The sequence below is a fragment of the Pelophylax lessonae genome (genome assembly GCF_965119305.1).
Source record: "Pelophylax lessonae genome assembly, chromosome: 1".
NCBI lineage: Eukaryota > Metazoa > Chordata > Amphibia > Anura > Ranidae > Pelophylax > Pelophylax lessonae.
In genome coordinates, this window is record NC_138768.1 from 196,827,622 (window position 1) to 196,844,354 (window position 16,733).

Sequence of the window (16,733 nt, forward strand, 5' to 3'; positions counted from 1 at the left end):
AATAGCTATGTTTGGAATATTATGTTAAAGCGGAGTTCCGGGCACAAAATTCAATTTCTAATAATTACTGCATTGTATTCCTTACCCTCCGCTGAGTCAGAATTGGATATTCCCATAGTTTTTTTTTTTCACTTACCTGTTTACAGAGGTTTGTATACTCACCTTTCAAAGGACTTCCTCCCTCCTGCGCCTCGGCTCTCCTCGTCACTTCCGTGCCGCAATGCGTCCTGGGAGCTCTTCCTCGGCGCTCCCATGATGCACTTTGCAGTCACATGGGCGGCCGACCACTGTTCTCATTTCTTGACTCACAGGCCTACGCCCACTGGAATCAGGAAGAAGGGAAGACATTTCCCCACAACGGACTCGGCAATCCACAACAAAGATGGCGCCGCACATCAGAAATTATATAAAGTAAGATTTTATTCTTGCAAACTCATTATTTCACCATTCTAACCAGGATTAGCGGATGTATCGATGTGTAAGGGTGATTGTTAGGGGGAGATTGAAAAAAAAAAAACGATTCTGTGCCCGGAACTCCGCTTTAAAGAATAACTGTAATTAAGGAGAGGGTATCTATTGTACGACTCGGTAGTGGATGGCCTCTCCAGAGCAGTGAAGGAAAAGAATAGTAAAACTGTAACCATTCCTTATCCCAGAGTGATTCCAGAACAGGACAAACCCATAATTCTAAATTTTAAATATATATATATATATATATATATATATATATATATATATATATATATATATATATATATATATATTAACTCTGATATTCATAACCAATTTACGCATGCCTCTAAACCAAACTCCAATTACTGAACATTGTATAGCCAGGAGGATGACCTCCATTTTCTGGTTCACCTACTGGCTCCCTCAACAGATGTGATGATGCTCACTTATTGTCTATTGGCCAGGCTGTAGACAAATAGATGACAACAGAAGTTGGAAAGTTAAAGTGAATACTGTATAGTGTTGTCACTTGCCTAGGAAGCAGAAGACAGAGTGAACAGAATGACAAATATTTTCATAAATATATATATATATACACTTGTGGCCTTAGCTGTTTGCCAAAGATTTGGTGTTCCTCCACTTTGGAATATATTTTTGTTTACAGTACTAGTTTTTCCTACTTCTGTGTTCTGTCACCGACAGCAGGTGGATATGGACCTCGGAAATGGTCCAGCACTGACAAACAAATTGACTTTGGTGTGAAATAAAGTGTAAGTAAAGGCTAATATACCTGAGATTTAAAACATTCATATCCATGCTGCATACTGTAGGAGATGAATCAAACTTTTTTACACTGGGATATTTTAAAAACACCATGCAGCAATATGACTGCTAAAGAATATAAATGTGATTGATATACACTGCATTTGTATAGTGCACTTACCTTAATGGTACACATTTACTTGCATTTACTTGCAGGTACTGGTATAGTGCAACCAGTTAGCACAATATAAGTTTCATATATTTGATACTACAAGTATTAAAATGTATTACAGTTTTTTTTTTTAATATTAGTTTAGCAGCCCAACATCTTTCACATTACTTAGTAAGCACTGCAGCAATGAGTATGGCGGGGGAGGGGACACAACATTTTAAACCTCAGCTATATTTGCCTTTAGTTCTACTTAGAGTGAAGAACCTCTCTTCCAGATACTATCAGTTTGTAGGCTGCAGTAACCAACAGTGTTCGGCTGTACGGATGTACGGCTAAATAAATTGAAGTACTAGTGCTTACCAGCAGGTGCCGCTGCAGGCGATACCGGTACATGTGGTCCCCGGGTTACAAACCTCCGACTTACAAACAACTCCTACTTACAAACGGAGGGAGACAACAGGAAGTGATGAGAAATCTACCCCTAGGAAGGGAAATTCACTCCTGTAAGAGTTCTCATGGAAAAAAGTGTCTCCACTGAAGCTTTATCACCAATCCTTGTTTCCACAACTACCCAAAATTTTCAAAATCCAATTGTCACAGGGAAAGAAAGTGAGGTGAAATCTTCTGAACAGGGACAGACAGCAAAACAAATGTTACAGGGGTGTTAACCCTTCCCTATGTTTTCCAAAAAACTTAAAATATTTTTTTTGGCTGGAGCTACACTTAAATAATGTACCTTTTCCGACTTGCAAAAAAATTCAACCTAAGATCAAACCTACAGACCCTATCTTGTTTGTTACCCGGGGACCGCCTATAATTGCATCTCCTAGTGCCAGTAAGAGGAGAAGTTCCCACCTGTTTAAGTATCTGAGGAGTCAGAATCAGAGGATTTCTTTTTTAGTTTGTGTTCCTTTGAAATATATTTATTGTAACTCTTTAATAGATAATAAAAAGATCACTAGCTAGAGGGTGTTAAAGTTGATTCAGAGTTTTACATGGAAGATATTTTTAAAGTATGGTGTTCTTTTATGTCTAGGCCAGAGTAATATTGTATCCATTTTATTCAAATTTGCAGGTTTAATATTGTATTTATGTTCTCATTTCAGGTTTTTAGAATTGAGGTACTTGTGAATGGAAGAAAACATTTTGTGGAGAAGAGGTACAGTGAATTCCATGCACTCCATAAAAAGGTAATGCTTGCTAAGAGATATTTCATGTTTTATTCTTACATGTTCAGGCCCCTTTCACATGGCCCGCTAGCTGCATTCTCTGGATTTTAGTGGCAAATTCTATCAGTTGGAATGACCAGGGCATGCAAATAGCAGTGACTGCTCAGCCTAAATAAACCAATGACTGGCTGACACTGTTGGCATGTAGCTGCACACCAAAGATTTACCTGCGAATATCCCAGCCTGCACGCAATCAGCTGCACCCAGACTTGAACATCCGCAGGTAAATGTTTGGTGTGCAGCTACAGTGGGGCTTCCTCAGTAGGATAAATACTACTTACTAAAGAGGTCCCGTATTGGACGCAACACATATAGGGATGATCCCAACACTGATGACGTCATCATGCTTCTTAATCTACATTTTTGTGTACATTTTTTTTTTTTTTGGCTTTTAATTAAAGTGATTGTAAAGTCTTATTTAAAAAAAAAAAAATAACAAACATGTTATACTTACCTTCTCTGTGCAGTTTGTTTTGCACAGAGTGGCCCGGATCCTCCTCTTCTCGGGTCCCTCTTCTGTGTTCCTGGCCCCTCCCTCGTGTTGAGTGCTATTTGCTGTGGGGACACCCGAGCCAACTCACAGCTCCCTGTGTCCATTCAGACACGGAGCCGCAATCCCTACCCCCCCCGCCCCCTCTCTTTCCTGATTGGCTGACTGACTTTGACAGCAGCGGGAGCCAATCGTGCCGCACTGCTGTCTCAGCCAATGAGAAGGGGAGTCCCGGGCAGCTGGGACACTCCTGCAACATCGATGATAGATAAAGATGGGCTCAGGTAAGTATTAGGGGGGCTGCTGCACAGAGAATGCATTAAGATAAACAAAAACCTTCTGCCTTTACATTCCCTTTAAGTAAATACAAGAAGCACTATATAGTTTCTTCTTCTTTTCTGTGGCAGTTAAACATATGGTGATATAAATCAGGGGTGGCAAACTCCATTTAATCGAGAGACGAATCAGCAATATGATTGCCCTCAAAAGGGCCGGTTGTATCTGTAAGACTAGATGTTCAGAGCATAACCTACCCTTACATAAGATGTCAGGAGCCTCTCCACCATCAGAAGTTGAATCCCCCACTCTCCCTTAAATTACAGTGCACCACCTTTACCTTGTGCTGCTGCTGGGAAAAAGCTGGAGGCATTGCTGGAAAGCACAGGGTCAGAAGGAGGTCTGGAGCAGGAGAGGTGCGAGGGCCACATGAAATGGCCTGGAGGGCTGGATTCGGCCCGCGGGCCTTGTGTTTGACACATGTGATATAAATGGTACTGATGTCTGGATAATCCAGCTTACTGGAGTGTGGCCACGTGTTGATTACCCCTTAAAGGGGAAATGCTGATCTCATATTGAGGGGTCATATTTTGGCTGTGAGTGTGTTATACTGCACAAGATTGAAGAGTCAGTATTGAGCACAAACTCTATTCACCTTGGAAGGGAATTTCATCACTAATGAACTTTAATAAATTGCTTTACAGGTTTGGAGTTGAACTTATGTCACATGTCACTTGCAATCTTTAAATATTTTATTTGTTAAATTATTATTCTGACGTTTTTGCAGTGAAATATCTGTTACAATATTTATAACAAAGTCATCATAGTTACAGCACATATTTTTGTTTTTTTATTTGCGATTTGTTTTTTTTACTTTCACACATTAGATTACATAATGGGGGGTTAGCACTGCACTTTTATTAATCTCCCAGCTGAAAGAATCTGCCACTGGAATCCAAAGAATGCAGCTAACCGGCCGCATAAATAAGGCCTAACTGTGCCAAAGTTATCCTTAAATTTGTGCTGGATGAATCACTGATGCAATGTTTAGTAAACAAGAAAGCTAAATTTCGCGGTTTTTGGTCAAATCAGTGAGACTACACAGCTTTCAGTAAGGAGTTTGGGCTCTTTTCTGCATCTTTAGAATGCCTATAGACATTTGAAAATGAATGGGAATTATGTTTAAACCATACCAGATGCCCCTAGGTATGCCTTCTCTGGGAAGAATGCAAGGGTTTTCTCCCATTAAACAATCCAACACCTCACCATTGTTCTCATAGTGTCACAATTGCCCAGTGTCACATTAGCCCTTAAATTGTCAAGATTACTTGCTTGTTAGCAAATTGTCTGAATTGCCAGTTTGTTGCCCCATATAGTCAAAATTGCCCATTTGTCCACATAGTATCCTGCTTGTACATTTGTTACTTACGTCTTGTCACAGTTGGCTGTTTTCTGACTCGTAGTGCAATGTTTGCATGTTTTCTGTCTGCATATTGTAACAGCTGACTGCTGCCTGCTGTAGATCATTGCCTATTTGTGGCCTATGTTGTCAGGATATCCATTTTTGCTTATGTGTATAAAGTTATAGCCTTTTAGAGAATCACGGTAACCACTTAAAGCAGTTGTATACCGCTGAACTTTTTTTTTTCACCCTGCAAGGTAAAGTCATAATGCATTGCATACTAGCACATTATGTTAAACTTGCCTCAAAACAAAGTCCTCCCACGACAAGAAGTCAGTGCTACAGGCGCTCCCACCTTCACCCGTCTTGCTTCCGGGTTGACTGGCCAGAGCTGCGATGATGTCACTCCTGCGCATGCACACGGGAGCAACTGTTCACGGCACAGGGTTCTGAAGGAACGACACAGGTGGGCGTTCCTTCCGAGCATGTGCCAGTGATGTTACTGGCTGCATGTAATGTAAATATCGCCTAAACTGTATTTACTCTACCTATGGGTACGTTTTATTATAGGCTTACCTATAGGTAAAAGGCAGCAAAGCAAGTTTAAATCCACTTTTACTGCTACAGGGCGGCACCTGCACACCAGATCATGTGTATATATACGTGATCCGAAACCTCCGGATAGGGGGCCTGCACGATTATACACAGTGCGAGTCAATCAGTGGGTGCACAGTACCTGATGTCCTCCTGCACCCACTGATCGCCAGGCAGAGTGACAGAACTCGATCTGCCTATGTAAACAAGGCAGATCGCCGTTTTGACAGGAGGGAAGGGATGGAGCTTGTGTTCCTGCAAAGCAGGAACTAAATCCTGTCTCTTCCCCCTGAGTAAAAACACCTCACACAGTATATTAAAACACTGGCTAGGCACACAATTAACCCTTTGATCACCTCTGAGAAGCTATCCCCAGCCAGTGTCATTAGTACACTGACAGTGCATATTTTGAGCACTGATCACTGTATTAGTGTCACTGGTCCCCAAAAACTGTCAGAATGTCTGCCGCAGTATCGCAGTCACACTGGAAGTCGTTGATTGTCGCTGTTACTAGTAAAAATGTCCCATTGTTTGTAGACACTATAACTTTTGTACAAACCAAAAAATATACACCTATTGGGAATTTTTTTTTTTACCAAAAACATGTAGCAGAATGCATATTAGCCTAAATTTATGAAGAAATTCGATTTTTTTTTTTTTTTTTCAATTTACTAGCAGATAGTAAAAAATATTAATTTTTTTCAGAGGTGTCAGGCTTTTTGTGTTTATAGCACAAAAATAAAAAACGCAGAGGTGATCCAAATATCACCAAAATAAAGCTCTATTTGTGGGAAAAAGGGAAATAAATTTTATTTGGGTACAGCGTTGCATGACCATGCAATTATCAGTTAAAGTAACTCAGTGCCGTATTGCAAAAAATGGCCTGGTCATGAAGGGGGGTAAATCTTCTGGAGGTCAAGTGGTTAAAGCATTAGTTCACCTTTATAAAAAAGGCATATGCAGGTAAGGGATGTCTGTAGATAAAAACATACTGTGCAGCTTCAACTAAAGTTGAATAATACCCTTGCTATAGGTGTAGGTCATTTACATACAGTACCTCCTGAAGCCTGATTGGAATACTCCCAGGGCTTTGCTAGGATGTTGCTAAGTGAGGCCTAGATATTACTACTCACCTCCACCATCACATTAGTGATCTTTTTCTTTGTTTCAAACCCCTTCACATGCTCTTTCTCTCGCTTGATGCAGTAGCTCTAAGTTCAGTGTTTGAGAGCTCACTCCTGGAGGAGGTTAGCAGTAACAACTAGGCCTTACTTAGCATGGTCCTAGGAGTGTTTCAGTCAGGCTTCAGAAGGTATGTAAATGGCCTACACCCATAGCTAAAAAACTGCCTATGCAACTGTTACTGTTCACCATCGCTTTCTCAGATTCAACCCCCTCACAAAAGCTTTCTCTCTACTCAAGCAGTAGCGCTGAACTCAGCGTTGGGGTGAAGGTGAACAGTAAGAGCTGGCCCTCTCATAGCAACTTCCTTAGCAACATCCAGGCAGGTTTAATGAGGTACATAAATGACCTACACCCATATGAAGGGCATTATTTAACTTCGATCAAAGCTGCACAGTTTGTTTTTATCTACAGACCCCATATCTGTATGGCCAGTTTTTTGGTTAATGTGAACTAACTCTTTAAGGGTAGATTAGGACGTGTCTCTAAATGGGACGCCTCCTCACCGCCTATTTTAACCCTGTTTTTGCCAAAAACGTGTGCGGGGCGTCTGTGGCTCTTCGCCATTTGCTGACAGGTTGAGAAGTTTTATTCCACGGGTGCAAAGCACGGTGATTGTGGCATGTAACACCGCTGTCCACTGCTATTTGCACCTTCAGGATGTCGGTGGTTGGGGGGAACAGTAAAAACGCAACTCAACATTGCAGTTCTACCTCCCGCCAACCACAGGTCTAGACAAGGCCTTAAAGTAGGAATAAACCAAATGTACCTGGGTTCAGTTCAGGGGAGGTTTTGCACACATGACTAAAGTTCCCTTGCTGAATCTGAACCCTATTGAGGTCGATAGGATCTGAATGTTAAAAACAGTAAAGCCCATTTTCTGAGCTAATTTGCTAGGGATTGACCAACAAATGGCATGGGAGCTAGGAGCTGGGCATTACCCTGTACGTCATGTACTAAAGCAAAAAAAAATATTTTTAGATTTCTGTTTTCAAGGGGCAGCAATTTTAGTAATGGTAAAGTGAAACATTAAACATGTAAAATTCCTTTGAAGTGCAATTCCAGTCAAAACCTAAGCTAAAATCTACTCCCACCCCCATTCTAGGCCTTTTCTATCCACTCTTTAGAAAGAGGTCTATACTTACCTATTCTAAAGTTGCTCCGGTCCAGTCACATGATCTCTCCAGCACCCGCTTCAGTGTAGAGTAGAGCACATCGACAACAGCTGCAGAGCTTGGACAATGACATCACCTATAGGCTTGCATCTGTTGTCGGCTGTCCCTCCTCTACACTAAAGCCAACGCTGGTAACCAATCATGTGATCAGATCGACTTCAGAATAGGTAAGTATAGACCGATTTCCTTTTACAGGGTACAGAGAATAGACTTAGACTAGTGGTGGGAGTAGATTTTAACTTAGTTTGGTTTTGACTGCAATTACACTTTAAAGTGGTTATAAAGGCAGAAGGTTATTTACCTGAATGCATTCTATGCCACTCCGTTACACTTACCTGCTCCTTATCTCCATCCAGTGATGTGCATCAGAGCAGCTGCTCTCTTTGGTCTCTCTCTCTCTCCTCATTTGCTCACACAGAAGGGGGAGCCATTGGCTCCTGCTGTCATCAATCACAGCCAGTAAGCCAATAAGCAGGGCTGAGCCGTGCTCTGTGAGTGAATGGACAATCTTCATTCATAAGAGCGCAGCTCAGGAGTGAGCCTGCTCGAGTGTCCCCCCATAGCAAGAGGATTGCTTTTGGAGACACCTGACAGGAAGGAGGAGCCAGGACCACAGATGGGGGACCCAAAAATAAGAGGATCGGGGCTGCTCTGTGCAAAACCGTTGCACAAAGCATGTAAGTATAGCATGTTTGTTATTTAAAAAAAAAAAAAATAAAATACAGTACAGCCCTTAGATAGAAGCACTTAAACCTCTTCACGCCGGCTCCTCCCGCCACTTTAAGAGGTTTAAGATCTTGGGAGGCGGAGAGTGGCTTAAGATAATTTGACTGCCGTGATAGGCGGTCACGTGGTCCAAAAACTCCTGATCGCATGCAGCGATCGAGAGCTTTTAGTTAGGGTTCCTTCACACGGCCTTTCTGCCCGGTGGACTCAATTTTGCTCAGTGGGGATCGATCTGCCGATCCCCGCTGAGCAGGTGGATGACAGGTGAGTCTCTGCTTACTTTGCAGAGACAGACCTGTCGGACACCTGCTTTCATCTATGGGAGATCAGATGATAACAGACCGCCTGTCCGTTTTCACCTGACCCGATCCTCCAAACGGATGTAAAATGGGGTTTCCATCTGTCTGGATTTCACGGACCACATCGGATTGAACAGCAGCGGGTGTCAGCGTACATGTCACCGCTGACATCCGCTGCTCCATAGTGGTACATGGAGCATCTGATCACGTCTGCCTGAAGAACTGACAGGCGGACCTGATTGGAAAGCCCGTGTGAAAAAGGGTCCTTAGACGGCGGTCACTGGCGGGGGCGCACACGCCCTTGACGTCAATTCAAACAAATATGCGGCCTTTTAGCGCTAAGGCCCAGGCACTGAGAGGCTGCATATTTGCGTGCAGCCAGCGCCAAGATGTTAAATAACATCCCTGAATGATGCCTTGACCCAGAAGTGGCATCTGTGTATATCTGTATGTTATATACAACCTGCTACAGCATCACCTTGACATTTTTACATTTACAAAGAAAAATGCTGAGCCCGCATGTATATGTGGTGTCAGAGGTGGGCCACCTTCTGCACAAACAGTGTTTGTGCTTGGGTTGCACTCCCAGCATGGAGCTCAAGTCGTTGATGACGGCTCCGGATCTCCTAATTATTGGAAGGTAACTGGGTGGGCTCCCGATCACATGAATGCTGTGATTGACTATTACAGTGATCACTCAATAAAACCTGCCCCTGTATGTTCTCCTGAATGGAGAAAAAGGTATGTAAAAAGTCTTTACCTCCGTTTGCAGGTGGAAGTATGTTTTTGGGTTCTGCGGAGGAGTCACCGTACTTGGAGGTCATGCACACAAACGCAGGAAGTCTTTTCTGAGCGAAACGTGGAGACTTCAATATTCAAATACAAGTTGCGTGGTAGTCACTAACTTAAAGTATTTAGGTGTTTTCCTTGATACTCATTCTTAGTCGCAGACTCGCTAAAGATTTAAAGCCAGAGGTCACCTAACAGCCAGACAGCTGTCATTTTCCTAGGGATGTCAGCACCCCCATATTTCTGTTCTAATAGTCATTTTTAAGAATGCCTAGTGGTAATACAGCATAGATATTAATGTTAGAAATATTTATTACACAAAAGGGGCAATCACCTGATCTCAATGTGAAAAAGCAATGCATTGGCGGAGATTTAGTAAAGCTGGCGCACTGGTTAATCTGGAGCAGCTGTGCATAGTGACCAATAGGCTTCTAACTTCAGCTTGCTCAATTAGGCTTTAAAATAAAACCTAGAAGCTGATTGGTTACTATGCATAGCTGCTCCAGATTCTGAGTGCACCAGTTTTAACAAATCTCCCCCATGGTGTCCTAGATAGACATGTTTATTTGCAACAGAATTACTGATTTGGTATATGTTTAATTCTTTGATCATCTTTGATATATTGATAAAGAAAATAGTGCGAGAAATGAGACTGATCTTAAAAAATAAATCTTGAAGAATTGTATTCCCTAGCGTAGACACCATTGTTCATTAGTCACAGAGAATTGTCCGTGGAGCATTTATCTTGTGGCCTCATGGTACTCGGGACACCTGTATTGTTTCAGGTTTGTCGCTTTTCATCCAATGCAATTCATCACTCACCCACATGGCCTGTCAGCAGCTTCAGCAGCTGTGATGATGACCCTTTGATGGCTTGACACTTTTATAAAGTGAAGGGAAGGGGATAAGAATGTTTTGCCTTGACATCGATAACCGAAAAAGACCTTCGTGTGTAAAAAAACATGCAGGAGCTTGATGTGATGTGAACTTGTCACACAGCTTAAGCTTTGGATACAGATGAGAGTTAAAGTGGGTAACTCCTTCACACTTGTCACTGATAGGCTTGTCTGGGATGGCATTAACATAGTAGAATTATTGGTCCACTCTGATACACTATCATATCATATACTGCGGACAACTACAACATGGCACTTGAAGTGTATACAATGTTTGTAATTTCACTGACAAATCACATGAATTTGTGGCACATCTGTGAAGTGTAATGTAAGTACTTTGATGGTATTGTCAAACGGTGTGTGATATAAATATTCATAGCAAAAGACCCGAATAGACCGATATCAAGGGAAGGAAAAAAGGACTGTGTACCTTACTTAAATATCCTGCAGTTATTGCCTATTCATTGCAGTAAGTTTTTTTTTTTTTTTTTTTTTAAAGTCCGAGGCCTGTGTAATGCTGGCCATACAGTCCGAGGCCTGTGTAATGCTGGCCATACAGTCCGAGGCCTGTGTAATGCTGGCCATACAGTCCGAGGCCTGTGTAATGCTGGCCATACAGTCCGAGGCCTGTGTAATGCTGGCCATACAGTCCGAGGCCTGTGTAATGCTGGCCATACAGTCCGAGGCCTGTGGAATGCTGGCCATACAGTCCGAGGCCTGTGTAATGCTGGCCATACAGTCCGAGGCCTGTGTAATGCTGGCCATACAGTCCGAGGCCTGTGTAAAGCTGGCCATACAGTCCGAGGCCTGTGTAATGCTGGCCATACAGTCCGAGGCCGGTGTAATGCTGGCCATACAGTCCGAGGCCTGTGTAATGCTGGCCATACAGTCCGAGGCCTGTGTAATGCTGGCCATACAGTCCGAGGCCTGTGTAATGCTAGCCATACAGTCCGAGGCTTGTGTAATGCTGGCCATACAGTCCGAGGCCTGTGTAATGCTGGCCATACAGTCCGAGGCCTGTGTAATGCTGGCCATACAGTCCGAGGCCTGTGTAAAGCTAGCCATACAGTCCGAGGCTTGTGTAATGCTGGCCATACAGTCCGAGGCCTGTGTAAAGCTAGCCATACAGTCCGAGGCCTGTGTAAAGCTAGCCATACATGGATCAAAATTCGAACCATTCTGCCAGAACAGTTGAGTTTAGATCCATGTAAGGGGACAGTGGCTGTACAGAAGTTGAGCTACCGACCCCCTTTACTTTTTTCAATTTTGTTATGTTGCAGCCTGATACTACAGTTGCTTAAATTCATTTTTTTCTTATGGATCTACACTCAGTTACTCCATAATGACAAAGTGAAAACAGAATTTTAGAAATGTTAGTACATTTAATAAAAAGAAAAACTGAATCATCACATGTACTTAAAGCGGAGCTCCACCCAAAAGGGGAAGCTCCGCTTTAAGCACTCCTCACCCCCCACATTTGGCATGTCATTTTTTTGTGGGGGGGGGGGAGAGCAAGTAGACTTCGTCCTCCCCCTCCCTGCAGTCTTCTGGGTTATGTGTCCGGTTGTCACAGCGTCCAGAAGACTGCCGGACCATTCAGCAGACACAGTGCGCACCCGGCTGTGGAGCCGCAAGCTGTCACAGCCGGGTGCCCACAGTTGGAAATGTCAGTGCCAGGTAGAAAAGAGACGGTTCAGGTGACCACATCGCTGGATCCTGGGACAGGTGAGTACGTTTGTTAAAAGTCTGCAGATACACTTTTTGTAGCTGCTGACTTTTAATAAAAAAAAAAAGACTGGAGCTCTGCTTTAAGTATTCAGGACCTCTGCAACAACACTTGAAATTTATCTCTGGTGCCTCCCATTTCTCCTGATCGTTGCTGAGATGTTTCTACACCTTGATTGGAGTCCACTTGTGAAAAATAAATTGATTGCATTTGATCTGAAAAAGCACACACCTTTCTATAAAGGCCTCTCAGCTCTATCGATTGACTTCTGGTACAACCAGCCTATTTTATAAACGCCATTTGATCAGTGTATTCTGATGGCGGAGAAGTCTCCCTGCTATCAGAACACAATAGCTTAGTGGGAGTGATTTCTCCATTCACCTCAAATGTGTCGAAGAGGGGAATTGGGTCAGTGTTCTTTTTTCATTCACATCACTGGTTGAATAACAAAAAAAAATGGAATCCTCTATGGGCTGCTTTAGTGTAAAGGAGACACTGGACTGGTTTTGTTTTAGATTGGAATATACAGTGCCTTGCAAAAGTATTTGGCCCCCTTGAACTTTTTGACCTTTTGCCACATTTCAGGCTTCAAACATAAAGATATAAAACTGTAATTTTTTGTGAAGAATCAACAACAAGTGGGACACAATCATGAAGTAGAACAAAATGTATTGGATATTTCAAACTTTTTTAACAAATAAACAACTGAAAAATTGGGCGTGCAAAATTATTCAGCCCCCTTAAGTTAATACTTTGTAGTGCCACATTTTGCTGCGATTACAGCTGTAAGTCGCTTGGGGTATGTCTCTATCAGTTTTGCACATCGAGAGACTGAAATTTTTGCCCATTCCTCCTTGCAAAACAGCTCGAGCTCAGTGAGGTTGGATGAAGAGCGTTTGTGAACAGCAGTTTTCAGTTCTTTCCACAGATTCTCGATTGGATTCAGGTCTGGACTTTGACTTGGCCATTCTAACACCTGGATATGTTTATTTGTGAACCATTCCATTGTAGATTTTGCTTTATGTTTTGGATCATTGTCTTGTTGGAAGACAAATCTCCGTCCCAGTCTCAGGTCTTTTGCAGACTCCATCAGATTTTCTTCCAGAAAGGTCCTGTTTTTTGCTCCATCCATATTCTCATCAATTTTAACCATCTTCCCTGTCCCTGCTGAAGAAAAGCAGTCCCAAACCATGATGCTGCCACCACCATGTTTGACAGTGGGAATGGTGTGTTCAGGGTGATGAGCTTTGTTGCTTTTACGCCAAACATAACGTTTTGCATTGTTGCCAAAAAGTTTGATTTTTGTTTCATCTGACCAGAGCACCTTCTTCCACATGTTTGGTGTGTCTCCCAGGTGGCTTGTGGCAAACCTTAAATGACACTTTTTATGGATATCTTTAAGAAATGGCTTTCTTCTTGCCACTCTTCCATAAAGGCCAGATTTGTGCAGTATACGACTGATTGTTGTCCTATAGACAGAGTCTCCCACCTCAGCTGTAGATCTCTGCAGTTCATCCAGAGGGATCATGGGCCTCTTGGCTGCATCTCTGATCAGTCTTCTCCTTGTATGAGCTGAAAGTTTAGAGGGACGGCCAGGTCTTCGTAGATTTGCAGTGGTCTGATACTTCTTCCATGTCAATATTATCGCTTGCACAGCGCTCCTTGGGATGTTTAAAGCTTGGGAAATCTTTTTGTATCCAAATCTGGCTTTAAACTTCTCCACAACAGTATCTCGGAACTGCCTGGTGTGTTCCTTGTTCTTCATGATGCTCTCTGCGCTTTAAACGGACCTCTGAGACTATCACAGTGCAGATGCATTTATACGGAGACTTGATTACACACAGGTGGATTCTATTTATCATCATTAGTCATTTAGGTCAACATTGGATCATTCAAAGATCCTCACTGACCTTCTGGAGAGAGTTTGCTGCACTGAAAGTAAAGGGGCTGAATAATTTTGCACGCCCAATTTTTCAGTTTTTTATTTGTTAACAAAGTTTGAAATATCCAATAAATTTAGTTCCACTTCATGATTTTGTCCCACTTGTTGTTGATTCTTTACAAAAAATGACAGTTTTATATCTTTATGTTTGAAGCCTGAAATGTGGCAAAAGGTCGAAAATTTCAAGGGGGCTGAATACTTTCGCAAGGCACTGTACCACTCATTAAATGGAATGTTGTTTATACATATTTTTATTCTTCCTTCAGCTAAAGAAATCTATTAAAACACCAGAGATACCATCAAAACATGTTCGAAACTGGATCCCTAAGGTGCTGGAGCAGAGGCGACAAGGACTGGAGTTGTATTTACAGGTAAGAGGATGTCTTATGCCAGCCACACAATAATAGGAACCATGTGTAAATCATGTTCATAAAAGAATCATATCTTTCAGAAATGGATTAAGTAAATAATTTGGTGCTCCACCATCACCTGCTGATGCTTTCAAATTCTGCCAAACGAATCTTTAGGTTTGTGATATTAGGCAATCCATTTCAAGCATTTAAATATACTAAATTATAAGTACAATTGATTGTGTATTGTCACATGTATTGTGACCTTAAGGTGACTCATATCAGTGAGATTTTCCACGGATATGTTATATTAGATCAGCAAAATTTACCAATCACTGTGTAGCGGGCCTAATATGAACAAACCTTTCAGTAAATATCCAGTCTGGTGGCTCTCACACTGCATAGTTCTTGGTAAATTTTGTTGATCTAAAAGGCGAAATCTAAGTAAAATCTAACTGTGTGTGGCCAAAAGACATATCAACAAACTGCAACATCTGCCTTTTGGAATCCCGCACTGCAAGCCCCTCACAGCCCACAGTTACACTGGGTATTCATTCTCCCATATATTCAAAGATGTAGACCGCATTTCTTCACAGGATGCACTTAGGTCCTCATTCATACACTGTTTAGCCATTCATAAGTATGCCTATTGTCTGTAATGTGTGGTTCTATGCAACAGAAAGATCTGCTTGATGTAAATTGGATATTTGTAAGGCAAAAACAGATGACTGGTGACACAAACAACACTTATTCAATATATTTCAATAGAAAAACAAGCGAGTACTCAGAGGCAAGAGCGACTAGCACAAAAGGGTGACAAACCAACCTTATAGTAAAAATAAACTAAAAAAAGTGCAGCACTTCAATATAAAGTGCATCAAACCATGATGAATCATACATAAATTAATAAAGGGCATCAAATTATGATGATTTAACACATAAAATCTCAATAAGTAAGCATAAACATTAAAGTGCATCAATATATAATAAACAGAATATGACGCATACAGGAATCTTATTATGTGCAAAGAGAACAACAAAGTGCTTGTAATCTTAACCAAAAGTCCAATGCAAGTGCCATAAATTATTAAGGAATCCACTTAGGAATTTAAGTGATGTTGACTCCCAGTGTTGCAAATCATTCACTGTGCAACTAAAGTGCTGTGGTCCTTCACCCTTATGCACTCACTTTGGCAACAGTTTGCTCAGAACTTTATTAATTTTTTGAAAACTATACTGAAAGTAGGGAGTTTTCATTACTTGTTCTTCCACACCATTATGCTCTATAAATGTATTTGATTTTGTGCAATTATACTATTTCTTTCCAGTACTTCTGCTGATTGGCTGCCTTGGCATCCTCTTTGCAGAGGAGGGGCAGCATTGTTCCTCTGCTGTGCAAACTAACGGGGTGAGAACAGTAGAAATGGTAAACTATAGTACAGCCCAATGCATCTTGGTAGTTTAGCCTGACCCCTTCAATTCTGGCTGTGTACAGGTGCACTCAAACACCATAAACATCTGTTCTGCAGTGACTTGCACTTCTTAGATGCTATTAAATCCCTTTTAAAGGTAAGGTGTAACATTTTTTAGATCAAGCCAAATTTAATCTGGACAGTAGCATATGCTAAGGTTCTTTTAATGAGGGTTTAGATGGCATTTAAAGTGGATCTAAACTTCAAAAGATTTGCTATCTTATAGAGAACATCTAGAAATGATACTTAGCCTAAACAGTACTCGTAGGAATGTATTCTTTGGCTATAATAACTCCTGGAAAATAGTGCACTTCCAGTGCCTTTACACTCCTGTGCTCTATAGCTGTATATCTGCAGTGTGTGATAAAACTATAGAAATTGCATGGACAAGACAACCAGTTTACACAATGTCAGAGGCACCATCATCCCTTAATAAAGAACTGAAAGCAAATGGGGGAAATATGGGACTTTTTAGGTGCATGGAAACATAAATACACAGAGCAATATTTAGTATAAAAATTATACTATTGGCAAAATAAACAGAAAGTAATCAAAATAAACACACAAACATTGGTATATCCACATAATTGGTTTACTATACATGTGTGACAATAAAGGCTACGTCCATCTATCGAAAAATGGTCTGCTAAATTGGATTCCTACTTCTAAATGATGACGAGGCAATGGAAATATTAAAATCATTGCGGTTCTATACTCTTCTCTGTGGAAGATCTGGCTGTTAGGTTCTTGGCCCCACTTGGTGGGTGCACGTTGGCGGTCCTGGACAGACACGCCTCA

General features: G+C 41.7%; 1 protein-coding gene across 1 annotated transcript in view; it reads left to right on the plus strand.

Annotated features, from left to right (window-relative positions):
• Positions 1 to 16,733, plus strand: part of SNX24 (sorting nexin 24) — a gene marked incomplete at its 5' end in the record, with an annotated part of 240,290 nt that overhangs the window by 125,490 nt on the left and 98,067 nt on the right. Inside the window, 2 exons of the mRNA XM_082253324.1 lie at positions 2,494 to 2,577; positions 14,380 to 14,484. Of these exons, the coding sequence (XP_082109450.1) occupies positions 2,494 to 2,577; positions 14,380 to 14,484 (189 nt within the window). The remainder of the gene's footprint in view (positions 1 to 2,493; positions 2,578 to 14,379; positions 14,485 to 16,733) is intronic.